This window comes from Vulpes vulpes, chromosome 11, assembly GCF_048418805.1.
Source record: "Vulpes vulpes isolate BD-2025 chromosome 11, VulVul3, whole genome shotgun sequence".
NCBI classification, from domain to species: domain Eukaryota; kingdom Metazoa; phylum Chordata; class Mammalia; order Carnivora; family Canidae; genus Vulpes; species Vulpes vulpes.
Genome location: NC_132790.1, coordinates 23,632,431 through 23,649,769, shown reverse-complemented (window position 1 = coordinate 23,649,769; position 17,339 = coordinate 23,632,431). Strand labels below are relative to the sequence as shown.

Genomic DNA, 17,339 nt, shown 5'->3' with positions numbered 1-17,339 from the left:
GGCCGAGCCCCGGCCCTTGGCGCGGAGCGGGGTCGGGTCAGACGCTGGTGCGGGCCAGGGCCGGGGAGGGCCCAGCGGGGGCTGGCGGCGTGCGGCGGCTGCCTCCGACAGGCTATTCCGGGAGTAGCCGGGCGCTGGGGCGGGCCGGGCTTCGCCGGGGGCCGGGCGGCGCGGGGCGGGCCTGCAGGAGAGCACGCCCCCGCCCGCCCCGGGCCCGCCCCGCGCCGCCCCGCGCCGCCCGCCCGCCCGCCTGCCGGGAGCCGCTGTCCCGGGCCTGGCCAGTGCGCGTCCGCCTGCCGAACCCCGGCACCGCCGAGCGCCTGGGCACGGGACCGGGCGGGGGCGCTGACCTCGGCCCGGAGGCCTGGGATCCCGGAGCCGCCCGCGCCCGCGCCCGCGCCCGCGCCCGCGGGGACCTGCGAGTCGCACGCGCTCCCCGAGCTGTGCTGCTGGCGGCTCCTCGGCGGGGCGAGGCCAGGTGCCCCCCTCTTCCCTTCTCTGCCCTCCCTCCCCCACTCCGGTACCCGCGGGAGACCCCGCCCGCCCGCCTCCTCCCGCAGAGGGGTGGCCCGCTGCGGAGCTGACAGCGGCCCCGCGGCCACCCTGTCCAAACTCTCCGGAAGCGGCGGGAGCAGACTCGGCGCTCAGGCCGCCGCAGCTCCCGCGGACCCGCCGTTGGGCCGGAGGCTCCCGCCCTCCTCCCGCGCCCGAACTTGGAGCGCTTGACCTTTGGCTGTCGGAGGAGGCAGGCCGGCGGGTGGCTGGACAGCTGCGGCGCCTCGGGGGCATCTTGCCTGGGGTTCCAGGACTGTCGGCTGCACTTCTGGGCTCCCGGGTTTGCCCTGGGATCCCGAGGTGTCCACATCAGGCGCATGGTGACTGAGACCTGGAGTCATGGATGTGTGCGCCCGCGTTGCCCTGTGGCTCCTCTGGGGGCTCCTCCTGCATCACGGCCAGAGCTTCAGCCACAGCCACAGCGAGAAGGCGACGGGAGCTGGCTCAGGGGCTACTTCTGAGGAGTCCACTGCAGCGGGTAAGGCCTTGCCACGGGCTGGGCTGGGAGAGTCGACCTCGGAACCTCGGTGCCTGCGTGGGCACTACGTGTGCGGTCGATGGAGGACCCGCACAGGGCGCTGCCTGCCCTCCGGAGTCCACGGAGTCCTTTCTGTTCAGGAGTCATGGCTGATGTCTCTGGCCCTCTCGAACAACTTTCCTCCTCTCTCCCCAGGATGTCTTTTGCTAGCAGTGAGAAGGGGTTGGCGTTTGGGGGCACCTTGGCCTTTCAGATCAGCGAGTGGGGACCCCTTCTCAGGACTACCTGTCTGGAGGAATGGCCTAGGAAGATGATAAGTCTATTGCTCTTTGGCGGGTTTCAGCACTTGGCAGCACAGGGGAGGTTGAGGCCACTTGGGTTGGGCAGGGAAAGTCAGGGCAGGGCCAACTCTTGCCCTATAGCTTGGTGTTGAGGTGTGCCTTTCTGTTCCAACAAGCGTGGGAAACTTAGTCCGTCCCTTCCCTTAGGTAATCTGCTGTCTTTTAGCTATCCCATTTGAAATATCGAGGCAGTTCTTTAGATCGAATACTATCTATCACCAGGGAGTTAAATGGCTTTTTTCAAATCATGGGGATGGTGTAATTTCTGGGACCACTTGTTGATTTATTCCATTTCTTCTGACTGATGAGGGTAGAATTCTATGATATTTTTTGATCTGTCCTGTTTTTCCTTATGCACTCCTGGAGCCTTGTGAGATATCAGGAGCTCTGGAGTTCTGTTGCAGAATGCAAAAGAAAAAAGTACTTTTAAAGTTCAGTTGTTTTGGGATCCCTGGGTGGCGCAGCGGTTTGGCGCCTGCCTTTGGCCCAAGGCGCGATCCTAGAGACCCGGGATCGAATCCCACGTCGGGCTCCGGGTGCATGGAGCCTGCTTCTCCCTCTGCCTGTGTCTCTGCCTCTCTCTCTCTCTCTCACTTTGTGCCTATCATAAGTAAATAAAAAAATTAAAAAAAAAAAGTTCAGTTGTTTTACAGAAGGCTTAGAAGGAATTCAGTTTTCTTTCCCCATTTCTACCACCCTGTCACTGTGATCTATTCAAAGCATTGGGCTGTAGGTTAGGGAGAGTTTATAGCTGAGTTCTTTCTGAGGGGACTGCTCAGTGGATACCCATTGATACAAGGAGGAAAAGGGAACTTATATTCCCCTATAAGTTAAAATATAACTTCCCAAGGCTGGGAAGTTTCATGGATGGATCCACATGCTGGCTTTGATGGTTGACTGTTCTCGGAAAACCCCCGCTTTTAACTTGATTGGCCCCGGTGTGATTCTAGGTACCTGAGGGCTGAGTTCTAAGTAGGGTTGCCCTTTGTACAAGTGTAGTACCTAGGCTGTTATTTTGAAGATAGGTTCTTCTTGGATAGTAATCTTGTTTCTCCATATGATATTTCCTTGGCCCTTGAAATGTAGCTCAAAGCTTGGGTTTCATTGGGCTGTGAAGGGAAAGACTAGTAGGCAGATGCAGATCTAACAGTGAAGTAGACTCCAGTAGCATCTCTGCTGCCTTAATGACATTCCTGTTTATAACTAATAAAAGGTCCTTTTTTCACCCCAAGATATGTGTGTGTGTGTGTGTGTGTGTGTGTGTCCCCGCATCCACATGCGGGAGCCTAAGGTAAGAGATATTCCAACATCCCTTAGAACCACCGCATGACTTGAGCTTGTGGGGACAGCCTTCCCCACAACATATCTCATAGGGCTGGCCATGGTGATTATATCACTTAGTCCTCTTGTTTGGTTTTTTATTCCTCTTGGTTCAGAAATTAATTTCTGTTGTCATAATAATACTGAACCCCAGAGAGGGAAGTCTCAGAGAGAGACCATAGGTGCTGGGCATGATTATAGTTTGCAGGAACCTGGAGGCCCCAGCACTGTTGTTCTAGGTTGTTTCCTTGGGCCTGTCTGGGACTTTGACTCAGAGAGGGACTCATTTTTTTGCAAAGAGGTGGCTCATGGACTGGGCTCTGCTAAAGGATTTGGGGAGAAGCTTTCTATGCAGCCAGGAACTCTGGTAGTCCTTCCAGTCCATCTGTATTCTTAGAACACAGGAGTTTTACTTGCCCTTTCTCTAATCAGAATTGGCATACTTGGTCAACTTATATGTTCTTTACAGTTTATATCTTACAATTACACAGCTATTTTTCCTACAAAAGGCTCATAGGATCCCCCCCCCCCTTTTAAAAAAAGATTTTCTTTATTTATTCATGAGGGACACAGAGAGAGGCAGAGACCTAGGCAGAGGGAGAAGCAGGCTCCCCTCCCCGTGGGGAGCCTGATGTGGGACTCCACCCCAGAATTCTGGGATCACGCCCTGAGCTGCAGGCAGCCACTCAACTGCTGAGCCACCCAAGTGTCCCAGGATTCCCTTTTTTATAGGTGAAGAAACTGGCTCCTGTGTGCTGTCCTATAACGAGGTCTTACTTAGATTTCTCCCATCTTTTCAGGCCCTGCCCTATTAAAGGAGTGCTAGGCAGGACCAAGAGAATGTTACTTTCTTCCTGATGAGTTTTTTTAGGCAGGCGCTGATAACTGTAGCTGATGAGATCCAAGGAAAGAGCTCACTTTTTCTCCCCTGGAGAGTCTTCTGCAGGGGCCAGAGAATTATTATTATTATTTTTTCCTCTCCTTAAGATGTATATGTCCATCTTAAAGTCCTGTTCCTGCAGTGAAGGCAGGTGCTTTGCTAAGAGGCCTCAGTGGACAGTGGAGAGGCCATTCCTGTCACCTCTGGCTCTTTGATGCCTGCACACCCAGCTCTGCTAAGTCACTTTCTCAGTAAAGATCAGTGTCTGAGAGTGCTACCCTGGGGACTGCAAGCTGGCCTGGAACTGATGCTTTCGAACCTCCCATATGCTCTGGGCTCATTGCTTCCAGAAACTCAAAAGGTTTTCTGCTGAATGTTTGTGGGGGATCCCAGGTGAGTCAGGTTGTGATTGACAGTGTTGGAGATACTGAAGGCTAAGGGCTCTGATCAGGAACCATGGGGGTGACTCACTATACCCAGAACAGGGCCCTGGAGGACAGGCATCTAGGCAGTTTGTGCACTGCAGGCTGGCTTCTCAATCAGCCCCTGATGGGAGTGGGAGGCCAGAGCCCTGCCTGCCCACCCAGCTAGTTGCTGCTGCCTCCAAGGCTATAAATGGCCTGGCCATCTTGGTAGCTATGCTAATTTTAGCTGAGGGTAGCTCCCAGAACTGGACTGGGGCCAAAGGCAGGTGGGTGGGACTTGGCCAAGGCTAATATTGGGGCTGAGAGAGGGTCACACTAGTCCTGGAGTAGCGAGGATATCATCTCCACCCACACCTCAGCTTTGACAATCACCTCTTAGCTAGGTTAATTTATTCAGCAAACCTCAAACAATGCCAGCTCATGTGCTGTTTATTCAACAAATATTTGAGTGTTTGCTCTGTGCCACACACAGTATGTTTGGTTGTGGGAATTTAAGGATGAACCAAACATACATGTTCTCTGCCCTCAAGGAGTTTACAGTCTAGTGGGGAGATCCGAAATAAATACATAAATAAATACATTATTGTGTGATGGTGCTGTGGAAGAAAGCATAAACAGAGGGCTGTTTGGAGAATGGGAGGAAGACAGAGATCCAGCTGAAGGAGCAACTCAGTGCTTAGTAAGACATTAATAACAGCAGCAGTAATAGCAACTAACATTTGTGAGTGCTTAGTGTGTGGCAGGCACTATTCCAAACATTTTATTTCATTTAAGTCTTACAGTCATCCGGTGTGCTTAGTATTAGCCCAGTTTTATATTTGGGGAAATGGAATCATTGGAGAGGTTAAGTAGCTTGCCCAAGGTTATATGGTGAGTAGGGAATAGAGTTAGAATTTGAACCCGGGCAGCCATACTCTTCTCCCTGCCTCTAGCTCAGCCCTTGGTTTATACACTCTCTTACAACTTTGTGATAAATGCTGATAGAGATATTGTATATACACACGAAAGGCTGTGGGAAGCCCAGAGGAGCAAGTGACTAACACTGCCTGGGAGAGCTGGGGGAGGCATTTCGGTTTCCCCCATAATTTTTTCTCAGATCTTGGGAGATAAAAAGTGGTTGCCTAATTCAGAAGTTAAGAGGTGGAAACATCAGTTTGTTCAACCCACTTATTTTTGTAAATGAGGAAACTGACATCCAGAGAAGCATCAAATAGAAGTTCCACAGTGGGTTATTGGTGGAACTAGATGAAGACAATCAAGTCAAGGACCCTGACTTATTTGGTTATTCCATCCACAAGTCCATAAAGAGTGCCTAGTACTTGCTTTGCACCATGGAAGAGACTCAGGGCTACCGAAAAAGTCTTAAGTCAGGGGGTAGGGGTGGGGATATATATTTAGAGAATATTAAATATAGCATAATGCACAGGCTTAATGAAGCATAGAACCAGGCAGTGTAAAAAAAAAAAAAAAAAAAAAAAGAACCAGGCAGTGTAGACAGTGTAGGCTAAGGATGGAGAGAGCTGTGTGTAGGTTGGGCTGAGCTGAGGTGGCTGAAGAGGGCTTCCTGGAAGGAGGGGCTGGGTAGCAGCGGAAGGGAACCAGGTAGGAGTGATGGTCTGACTTGGGGAGGGCTGGCTGAAGCGGGGTGTTGTAGATGCCTCTGTCACCAACTCCAGTACGTGGAGTCTCACTGTTTGGTGGCTTAACAGTAACTGGGCAGAGTTGCTTCACACTTGGCCGGCTACCTCGCATGAGAGCCTGTAGACAGGAAGATTGCAGTCATGTGATCTAGGGGGCAGGTTGAAGAACTACCATGATTTTGAAATAATGGTGAATGTAAATAATATTTTGAGATATCTGCAACAGTATAATGTGATGTGAAATTGTCATTTCTTTTGGTGACAAAGTCATAGATACTGCTACTAATACTGTGGTTGGTTGCCCATGAGGTATAATTGAAGGAAATGTGAACTTTCAGTAAAAGAGTTTTGGAAATAAAGATGTAATTTCTTTCCCATCCAAATTCACAGGCCCCTCTGAATTCTCTCCGTGGGCCCCATAGGAATGTGGGGCCTTCATGTTAAGAATACCTGCTCTCTGGCGAGGAAGAGATGAGGTCTTGTTGAGGGAAATGGTTTCCTAGGGCTCCATAAGACTTGTGTTTGAGCACTAAGGGGCCCCTCGTTTCCTGCTGAGTAACTTTGAGATACGTTGCTTAATGACTTCATGGGCATGCTGTGGTACATTTCCCTTTGTGGGAAATGATTCTCTAGGAAACAGCAGCTCTGGCTGTCAGACTTCTAGGGAGAGAAGTCTGGGCTTCCAACAGAGCTTGCTTGCTCGCTTTTCTTTCTTTCTCTCTCTCTCTCTTTCTTTCTCTCTTTTTTACATCTGATAAAAAAAATACAATATTTAAGATATCAAACAAAATTTAAAGAATAATATATTGAATTCCATGTGTCCAGGACACAGTTTAAGACATAAAATAATAAAAATACAGGGGATCCCTGGATGGCTCAGAGGTTTAGCACCTGCCTTCGGCCCAGAGCGTGATCCTGGAGACCCTGGATCGAGTCCCACGTTGGGCTCCCTGCATAGAGCCTGCTTTTCCCTCTGCCTGTGACTCTGCTTCTCTATCTCTCTGTCTCTCATGAATAAATAGGTAAAGTCTTTAAAAATAAATAAATAAATAAAAATAAAATAAAAATACAGAGCTTTCTTTATTACCCGTGGACACTTTGTATAAATTTCTAGTGTAACACACATAACAATACATTGTATATATGTTTGCTCTCTCCCAAGTGTAAGCTCTTTAGAAGATGGGAAGAGGGGTTGTACTTTATCTCTGTTTTTATTGTGCCCAGCCTAAAACTTCTGTTAAAGTTGTTAGAAAAGGTAGAATCAGGGCCTATTTGAATGGATCATATTTTCTCTCTTCCTTTCAAACCATCTCATGTGTCTTGGTATGTGTTCTGGGCTTTTCCTCAACCTTTGGAGGTGTTGCTCACCCAGGGCACTTGGTATCTTCATCTATGCCCAGAACTGTTTATTCTTTTCGATCTATTTGATTTTTTTTATTAATTTTTTTATTTTTAAAAAGTCTTATTTATTTATTCATGAGAGACAGAGAGAGAGAGAGGCAGAGACATAGGCAAAGGGAGAAGCAGGCTCCCTCCAGGGAGCCTGATGCGGGACTGAACCCTGGGGTCATGACCTGAGCAGGTGCTCAACCACTGAGCCACCAAGGTGCCCCCAATCTATTTTATTTTATTCTCAACTTTGAAATTAGGTGAGACTGTTTTGATTATTATGGCCTTCTTAAAAAAGTGACAGATTTGTAGCTGAGAAATGTGTGTTCTTGGTCCCATAGCTAAAAAGTAACAGGATCAGAACTATCCCTCTGGGATTTATGTTCCAAGCCTTTGCTGTTTTTATTTTTATTTATTTTTATTTTTAAAGATTTTATTTATTTATTCTTGAGAGAGAGAGAGAGAGAGAGAGAATGGCAGAGACACAAGCAGGCCCCAATGCATGGAGCCCGATGTGGGACTCAGTCCCGGGTCTCCAGGATTACACCCTGGGCTGAAAGCAGCGCCAAACCACTGAGCCACCCGGGCTGCCCTGTTTTTTTTTTTTTTTTAAATAAAGATTTTGTTTATTCATGAGAGAGAGAGAGAGAGAGAGAGAGAGGGAGAGGCAGAGACACAGGCAGAGGGAGAAGCAGGCTCCATGCAGGGAAGCCTGACATGGGACTCGGGTCTCCAGGATCATGGCCTGGGCTGAAGGCGGTGCTAAACTGCTGAGCCACCTGGGCTGGTCTGCTTTTGCTGTTTTTATCAGAACATATTACTTGTTGATGTTTTCCTCATAGATCTGGCACTCAGAGCCTTTAGCCTCAATTGTCTGGCAATAGCTGTGTTAACAGGGTGTTTGAATAGTCGTATATCACAAAGTGGGGCTCCAGAGTATGATAGAGTCTGTTATCTTAGGAACCATGCTGTGTTTTTGGAATTTTTTGTATGTGTACTTGTCTAGGACAGCAAGCTCCTAGCACAAAGCTTGGCATGTAGTATACTTTGTATATAATAAAGTTTGTAGAACTAAACTGAAAGGGATTTATTTTCTGGTTCTGATTCTCCTGTAGTTCACTAAGCACTTGGTTAGAAGCTGAAGAATTTTCCTTGGAAAGTTTAGGTAATGTTGAAGAAATAAGCTTCACTTATTTAGAAAGTTCAGTGTTTTACAGTTTCTCATTCTTTGTCTCTGTTAAAAAAAAAAAAATCATCTAGATCTGTTTGGGTCCAGGAGCTTCACTTCACTTGGAAGAACTTCGTGTAGGATTTTAATTTTTGTTTATTTATGATAGTCAGAGAGAGAGAGAGGCAGAGACACAGGCAGAGGGAGAAGCAGGCTCCATGCACCGGGAGCCTGACGTGGGATTCGATCCCGGGTCTCCAGGATCGCGCCCTGGGCCAAAGGCAGGCGCCAAACCGCTGCGCCACCCAGGGATCCCTCGTGTAGGATTTTAAAGAAATCCTTACCATTGCATTGCAGTCCTTACCAAGAGAATGCAGTTAAGAGTAGCTGGGAAATTGTGCAGTTCCACCAAGGACCCATGTGAAGCAGGGAGGAGAGGGTTGGGAAATGAGTGGATGGGGCTGGATAGAAGTGTCCAAGTAGAGTGAGATGATTGGCTTGCCTTTGCAGAAGGGTCTGAGTTGGCCACAGCCATTAGAAGTAAATATCTGGATTTAGGGGGACTTCAGAATTCCAGCTCCTTCCTTGCTAGTTGTGAATCTAGTGGAGGGTAAGTCACCCCATCTCTTTCAGCCTTAGTTTTTTTATTTGTAGAAAGGGAATCAATAGCCTTAATGGATAGATTTGTAGTGAGGATCAAATGAGATGACATATAGTGAGAGGGCTTTATAAACTCTCAAGTACTGCACAATTAGGGATGGTTGGGTCCTCTCTCAATCTTACCTTTTGTAGGCCTGAAAACCCTGTCAGAATCCGAGTGTCTACTATGGTGACACCTCTCTGAAAGTACTTGCTTCTCATAACCTGCTACAGTTCTGTTGTTCAACTTGAGATATACCTGTCAAATGTGTGTAGACTCTGGATATGGCTGAACTAGACTTTTATTCAAGGCTTATTGTAGGCTGTGGGAAAGCAATTGATAAAATCTTGGTGCTAGTATTTGACCTTATTTCCAGCCCATAGCCCCTTCCTTTTACTTTATAACCTTTATAACCACTTCCCTAGACCCACCTGCAGGCTTGAAATGGCTGACCAGATGGGCTTCTTCCCCACCTGTATGGTGCATAACAAATTATCCCTACACTTAGAGGCTTAAAATAGTAAACATTTATTATCTCACAATTTCTGTGGGTTAGAAATCTGGGTGTTGCTTAGCTGGGTGCCTCTGGCTCAAAGTCTATCATGAAGTTGCATCAAGCTATTGGGCTGGGGCTGAAGGCTTGTTTGGGGGAAGAGTTAATTTATGTGGTTGTTAGCAGGCTTTGGTCCCTTGCCACATGGGCCTCTCCATTGGGCTGCCTCATGACATGGCAGTTGGCTTCCTCTAGGACAAGTGATCCAAGCTGGAGTATTCAAACTACAGTCTTTATTGTCTAATATCATAATTAATATGCCACAACTTTGGACATTGCTGTTAGAAACAAGTCATTAAGTCTAGCCTATACTCAAGGTGAAGGGCTTACACCAGGGCATGAATACCAGCAAGGCAAGGATCACTGGGACCCATCTTAGAGGATGCCTGTGGTATCACTCTCTGGCCATGGCTTCTAGATACTGTGCCCTCTTGGGAACAATGGGGAACAATGGCTTCTAAGTACTGTGCCCTCTTAGCTTTTCTTTAACTTCCTTTACTTGCCTCCTAGGGTTTTGTGGAGTCTTCTTTGTATTCCTTTTGGTCTTGTGTCCTCTTGGTTCATGCATGACTTCATTGCTTTGACACATACAATTGGCATGGCCCCTCCCTCTGTATTCCTCCTGTACCTTAAGGCCCAATCCTAAAGTAGTTTTTTATCCTAGGTTCTAGCCTTGTCTCACAACTCATCAGTTTGGTACAGTTCTGAAGCCCATCATACATCTACTGACCTTGGAGCCTTTACTGCCCCAACTTGGCCTCGGAGAGCTAGACTTGTAACTGGCATTGAATTGAGACTTACACATTGACAGATGAAAAACTTACTCTGACCTTTTAGATCATTGGTGTTAGGTGCTAGGGCTCAACATCCTAGTATGTCAAAGCTGAAGGGCTTTTAAGGACCATCTCTCTCAAACTCCCCATTTTATATATGAGAGTAATGAAACTTGCCCAGCCTCTTAGCTAGGGCTAGAATCGAATTTTGTCTGATTCTCATTCACATTCTATTTCCACTCTGTGGTGGAGTCTCTCTACCCTAATGCAGCCAGTTTGGATTGTTAGGGGGTCTGAGACCTATACAGAGGAGAACTAGAAAGCAGTTCACAGTAGTGTAATATGTTCACAGAAATTGGGCTGGGCAGAATTGGGAGTATATAAAGTCAGTGTCAGGCACCACCTCTGAGGAGTTACCCACATAGCTGGAGAGCTTTCGTATAAGGCACAGGAAAGGGAGCCCATTAGTATCTGTGGCATATGGTGACTAATACCTATCTGCATTCTGGACCACTTCCTTGGCATTTCAGTTCAGAGCAAGGAGAAACCTGTCTCTCAGGATGTACAGAGCAAAACTCCCTGAAGGAGGAGCGTCAAAGCACTGTACTGCATGTCCCCTTGTTGTTTGGTCAGCCTCTTGTATTATGTATGGACCCGGGGCCTCCACAGGCCAGGTAAATGTATTTAAAGTTTTGTGGGGTTACTCGTGGCCACTCAGAAAGTGCCAAGGGGGAGCTCTTCGGGCACTGAGAATTTGACAAAGCCTTGTATATGTTGGTATAACTTGCTGGTGCAAGGGGACTTGTACAGGGATGGCTGTAGCCCTGTCGTGTTTGTTGGAGAGATTTATTTCACAAGCAGCCATGCAGTGAGAAACCTGAAATGAGCCAGTAGCACTGTACTTTTGTTTTCTGCTGGGGAGCTTGGGATCAAGATGGTGCAGGCTCAAATCTCTCGATGGGGAGTACTTTTCCTCCCCGCCCAGGCTTCTGGTTCCAGACTGCTATGCCTACTTCATCTTCTGCTGTTCCTCTCTCTGTATCTTGGCCCAGCTGCACTTTTTTTTTTTCTTTATCCTGGTCTGCAGAACACACCTCACACTGCTTCTCTTTTGCCTTTCCTTATGTCATTGTACTCTCCTCCCAGAATGCCCTCCCTTCACCTCCTTTCTCCCTACCTAACCTCAGTCCTCTCTGGAGTGTTCCCTCACATTATCACTAGCCATGAGTTCCCTCTCATTTCTGATCAGACTCTGGTAATGCTTGCTATCTGTGGTACTCTGCACTTCACACCCTGCTCGTGCCTCTTAGAACAAGAGCTAGCCTGGTGGAGGATGCAGAGCACTGGGCACGAGCTTAAGTCCTTACTGACTCTAGGATCCAAAGTACAGTTTTCTTGCTCAAAAGATGGGGTTAAAAGAGAGAGTTGATTTATTTGAAAGTGTTGTATAGACTTTAAGTTCATTAAAAAAATTCTTTTTCTTTTGTTTCGTTTTGCCTATTTTCCTCTCTCTCGAAGACAAGGGCCACATTTGTCTTGTCAACTGTAGTACCTATCCTTAGTACTGATCACAGTGCTGGCCAGAGAGTATGTGCTCAATAGATATTTGTTGAATAAATGAATGAATAGCAATGCGTTGACCCTTGGATTGAGGATGCTTGAAGGCAGAGTGCCGAGTAAATTGACATCAGAGCCTAGGGAAAGCTTAGACAAGAGTGCTCTGAGATTAGGGGTAGCATTCATGTGGTAGGTTTTCTGAGGAGTTCTGTGAGCATTGTTTTTCTGCTGACTGGTACTTTATCCCTATTTGTTGAGGACCTACTGAAGCTGTGCCCCACAGCAGTTATTTACACTAGGGGATGTCTTGGCCCTGGACTGTGGCTAGCAGGTTTCATTTGCCACAGTGATGGCTGGATACCTGAGCAGGTGGCTGCAGTAGGTGGCTGCAGTAGGAGGGCAGCAGTGCTGAGAGGGCCAATGTGAGACCTGTGGACAGGGCTTCCTTGGGTCTTGCTGTCCCCGTCTTTGGTTCCACGGTCCACATGGGTTTACCTCAGGTCAAACTTGAGGCAGCCAAATGAACAGAATAAACTTTTAACTGCTTTTCTTAGCCTGGCTTGTGGAATGGAGGAGGGAGCCTTCTTTCCTGCTGGGCTTGTTGTGCAGCAGGGAGGTAGGATAGGCTGGTGAAGATCCCTGGCTTTTAAAATGTTATCTCTGATTCTGGAACTTCCTGGGCCTCAGGGAACTCCAGCCTGAGCAGACATCAGGGAACTCCAGCCTGAGCAGACATCACAGTGGCTTTCCTCCAGGGTGGTGGGGAAAGGGCCTCTAGGGAGACTTGGTGGAGGAGGCAAAGGTTTAAGGGAGTCAGCTCTGCTGTCAGCATGGCCCAGTGAGGACAGATCTGTCCCTTTCTTCTGTTGGTCACATCTATGGAGCTCCTGGGTGCCTTGTGTGGAGTTCTGGCCTAGGGAATGACCAGAAATCTCACTGGCAGGCAGGCAGGCTTCCAGATCTCATATGCTTCTAATTCTCTCCAGGGTGATTCAGTAGCTCTGCTCCTGTTCGGCCTCTCTGGGTTATCTCAGGCCTCTCAGGAAGCTCTCAGAACTCTCATCACTACAGTGTATGTTAAAACAAATGTGTCCATGTTTGCCAAGTTCCCAGAGCCAACATCTAAAATGTAGTGGCCAGGGGAGATGGGTGCCCATCGGGTATAATATATACACAGGTTAGAAAGCAGTATGTGTGTGTGCGTGTGTGTGCATGTGTGTGCGTGCACGCATGTGTGTTGCTAGGTAGCCAAATTCATGGAGGTCTTGTTTCAAGTAACTTTTGCTGAAAAGGGCAAAGTTCACTGGAACTCACCCTTCATATTGCTAAAGAGATAAATATGTAATTAAGACAACTCAAATAAGTTCAATGATAAGAATGATGGTGGTAAAAAAAAAAAAAGGAATGATGGTGCTAGCTACCATTCATTGAGCGCCTCTTATGTTGTAGGCACTGGGCTAGGTGCTTTACATCTGTACAACAATGCTTAATGGTGAATATTTTTCTCATTTTGAGGATGGAGAAACTGTAACTCTGAGAATTTAAGTGATTTTCCCAAGGTTATTAAGCCAGGATTTGAATTTAGGTTTGTCTGGCCCAAAGGCCAGGGATGTTTCTATTTTAGTTTAATAACTTGTGGGGAGAGAAAGAAACAGCTATATGAATTTAGGTAGAGATATGCATTTGAATTAAAAAGTGTACAGCTTATCAGACTGTTAGTGGCATTAGTTTGTTCTGTCACTTAAATGGCTTGGGAGAAACAATATTAGGAATTTGGGGTGGGGGAGGGAATGAGAGGGGGTATTTCACTTATAAATCCTGAATGGGAATATTACACTGACATATATAGCTACGAGTGGTGTGTATTCAGTTTGTACCTTCCAAAACTAGCATTATGATCGAGCTCTTTTGTTTTGTTTTTTTTTTTAAGGATTTTATTTATTTATTTATTCATGAGAGACAGAGAGAGAGAAAGAGGCAGAGACACAGCTGGAGGGAGAAACAGGGTCCATGCAGGGAGCCCGATTTGGGACTCGATCCCGGGTCTCCAGGATCACGCCTTAGGCTGAAGGTGGCACTAAACCGCTGAGCCACTGGGCTGCCCCTATCGAGCTCTTTTGGATATAAGCTTTGGGTTAGAGGCTGTATCTTTGTAGTGTTCTTTACTTCTTCAGTCAACTTTTAATGTGTATGTTATATGTTATATGATAGTTCCTGCCCAGTAGAAGTACTGTGTATAATAGGGTAATTAAAATGTGCATAGGCTTTTTTCTTTATTATAATAGAGCTCCTATTTGTTTAGTACCTACTCTCTGCTAGGACCAGGCTATTTACTTTCACATACATAATCTTGTTTAATCCTCACAATGAGTCTCCTGTTTTATAGTTTATTGTGAAAGATAATCTAGGTTTAGTGCTCTATGAGTGATGCTGATGGTCCTTTTGGAAAATGAGATCAGGGAAGCTCTGTGGAAGGGGTGGCAGCTTAGTGGCTCTTCAGGTACTTCAGGCAGAAATATAAGGTAGGTTGAGGCAAGCATTCCAGCCAGAGGAAATGGTACGAGTGAAGGCATGGGGTGGAGAAAAGTAGCCTCTGGGGACATTCAGATTGGCTGGAGAGTAGCATCTATGAAGGAGAGTGTTATAAAATAAGGTAGAAAAGATTGGGGAAAGATCAGGGAAGGCCTCAATGCCAGGCTAATGAATTTAGACTTTACTTTGTTGGCAATAAGTCATTCTTGCAGGTTTTGACCAAGGAAGGGACATGACCTGAGTTTTGTGTTAGGGAGATTACTCTCAGAGTATGTATACAATGCAATGGTGGGGGTGAGGTTGGAGGTAGGGATCCCAGGTAGGAGACTTTGCAGGGATTAGGGCCTGCATTGTGGATGCACAGTCAACAGGACTTACAGTTTAAGGGTAAGAGGGAAGGAAAGAGAAGAGTCAGAGAGGTATGCCCATGGTTTTTTTTTTTTTTTTTTAAATTAATTTTTATTGGTGTTCAATTTACCAACATACAGAAAAACACCCAGTGCTCATCCCGTCAAGTGTCCACCTCAGTGCCCGTCACCCATTCCCCTCCAACACCCGCCCTCCTCCCCTTCCACCACCCCTAGTTCGTTTCCCCGAGTTAGGAGTCTTTATGTTCTGTCTCCCTTCCTGATATTTCCCAACATTTCTTTTCCCTTCCTTTATATTCCCTTTCACTATTATTCATATTCCCCAAATGAATGAGAACATACACTGTTTGTCCTTCTCCGATTGACTTATTTCACTCAGCATAATACCCTCCAGTTCCATCCACGTTGAAGCAAATGGTGGGTATTTGTCGTTTCTAATTGCTGAGTAATATTCCATTGTATACATAAACCACATCTTCTTTATCCATTCATCTTTCGATGGACACCGAGGCTCCTTCCACAGTTTGGCTATTGTGGCCACTGCTGATAGAAACATCGGGGTGCAGGTGTCCCGACGTTTCATTGCATCTGAATCTTTGGGGTAAATCCCCAACAGTGCAATTGCTGGGTCGTAGGGCAGGTCTATTTTTAACTCTTTGAGGAACCTCCACACAGTTTTCCAGAGTGGCTGCACCAGTTCACATTCCCACCAACAGTGTAAGAGGGTTCCCTTTTCTCCGCATCCTCTCCAACATTTGTGGTTTCCTGCCTTGTTAATTTTCCCCATTCTCACTGGTGTGAGGTGGTATCTCATTGTGGTTTTGATTTGTATTTCCCTGATGGCAAGTGATGCAGAGCATTTTCTCATGTGCATGTTGGCCATGTCCTTGTCTTCCTCTGTGAGATTTCTGTTCATGTCTTTTGCCCATTTCATGATTGGATTGTTTGTTTCTTTGGTGTTGAGTTTAATAAGTTCTTTATAGATTTTGGAAACTAGCCCTTTGTCTGATATGTCATTTGCAAATATCTTCTCCCATTCTGTAGGTTGCCTTTTAGTTTTGTTGACTGTATCCTTTGCTGTGCAAAAGCTTCTTATCTTGATGAAGTCCCAATAGTTCATTTTTGCTTTTGTTTCTTTTGCCTTTGTGGATGTATCTTGCTATGCCCATGTTTTGAGTATGGGTAATGAGGAGCCTGGTGATGCCATTAATAGAAAATATATGGCAGACAGAAGGAGGGTCAGTACCAGGAGGTGATGAATGCAGGGGTAGTTGACTTTATTTGAAGTGCTGGGCAAGGGGCTACATAGTAACCAGTACTCCAGGAACCAAAGACTTTTCTTCTCTACACACTTATTTCAGATCTCATCATTTTATAGCTGAGTTTATTGGTGCCAAATAAATGAAATGATTTGCCTACGGTCATTCAGTAACTCCTTGGTGGATTCCAAGTCTGAGAATCCAGGTTCCTTGTTTTTTTAGCTATTAAGCTTCCTAACAAAGCTGGGCCTTCGCTGTAGGAAAATCAGTTTTGGAGATGGAAAAATCTGGGTTCAATTCTAGGCTTTGCCATTTTCTATTTATAAAATCTTGAACAGGCTCCTTTTTCTCTCTGAGCCTTAGTTTCCAAATTTGAAAAAAAAATAGAGGAATATTAATCTCTACCTTATGAAGGCAATGGAAGATAATATACTTTGTAAAATTCTTAAGCACCGTGTCAGGGCATTATTCCAAGATTATGGCTTGAGTTGGAGCCAATGTATGTAGTGAGTATTTTGGCCAGATAAGAGCTGACTTAAATCTGCAGTTTTTCATGGATGATCTTCTTTCACTTAGGCTCTTCTGGACTACTCATCTGCATTTGTGGCTTTCTGGTCTGGGGACATGCCAGGTATTCCATAGTTACACATCTCTAGTTTTCTAGTGGGAAATGGAGTAGCTGAAGGAACACTAAGCGATCCTATCCTATCAGCTGTTCTTGGCCAACCTTCTACAGGCTCAAGGTGTTGGGGCAGAGCTAGACCAGGGTGAGCCCTGGCTTGGAGCAGAGGTACTACTAGGGTGTAGTTGCTGGTCAAAGCTGGTCTTGGAGTCCTGTTGTGGTCATCTCTTCAGTGTAGCACACATGTTCCCAAGTCCTTTTGAGAAGCAAGAGTGGGCTGCTTGTTTATTGTCAGGTCTGTGGTTTACACAGCTGCCTGTCACGAAAGCAGGCCTGAAACTGGCCCTCTTGTCTGATGTCTAGTCACATACCCTTTGAGAGAGTGGAGGGGGAATGCAAGATTTTCTGACTAATAAAATAATTGCTTCTTGTGTTGTAACTTTTGTCTTTTTTTTTTAAGATTTATTTATCTATCTATTTATCTATCTATCTATCTATGATAAACATAGAGAGAGAGAGAGAGGCAGAGACACAGGCAGAGGGGAGAAGCAGGCTCCATACCGGGAGCCCGATGCGGGACTTGATCCTGAGACCCCAGGATCACAGGATCGTGCCTTGGGCCAAAGGCAGGTGTTAAACCGCTGAGCCACCCAGGAATTCCTGCTTTTGCCTTTTTTTTTTTTTAAAGATTTTATTTATTTGGGGCAGCCCCGGTGGCTCAGTGGTTTAGCACCATCTTCAGCCCAGGGTGTGATCCTGGAGACCCGGGACTGAGTCCCGCATCTGGCTCCCTGCGTGGAGCCTGCTTCTCCCTCTGCCTGTGTCTCTGCCTCTCTCTC

The 17,339-nt window shown here is 46.6% G+C and overlaps 1 protein-coding gene across 6 annotated transcripts in view; it reads left to right on the top strand.

Moving 5' to 3' along the window:
* Positions 1-265: 265 nt before the first annotated feature.
* Positions 266-17,339, top strand: part of STIM1 (stromal interaction molecule 1) — a 198,085-nt gene continuing 181,011 nt past the window's right edge. For 4 of the 6 annotated variants that reach the window (XM_026010591.2, XM_072725805.1, XM_026010590.2 and 1 more), the window contains exon 1: positions 380-1,033. In XM_026010591.2, coding sequence (XP_025866376.1) covers positions 895-1,033 — 139 coding nt within the window. In that variant the 5' untranslated portion in view covers positions 380-894. Of the gene's footprint in view, positions 1,034-17,339 lie in introns of all 6 variants that reach the window. The other 2 variants (XM_026010589.2, XM_026010588.2) reach the window with 2 other exon arrangements.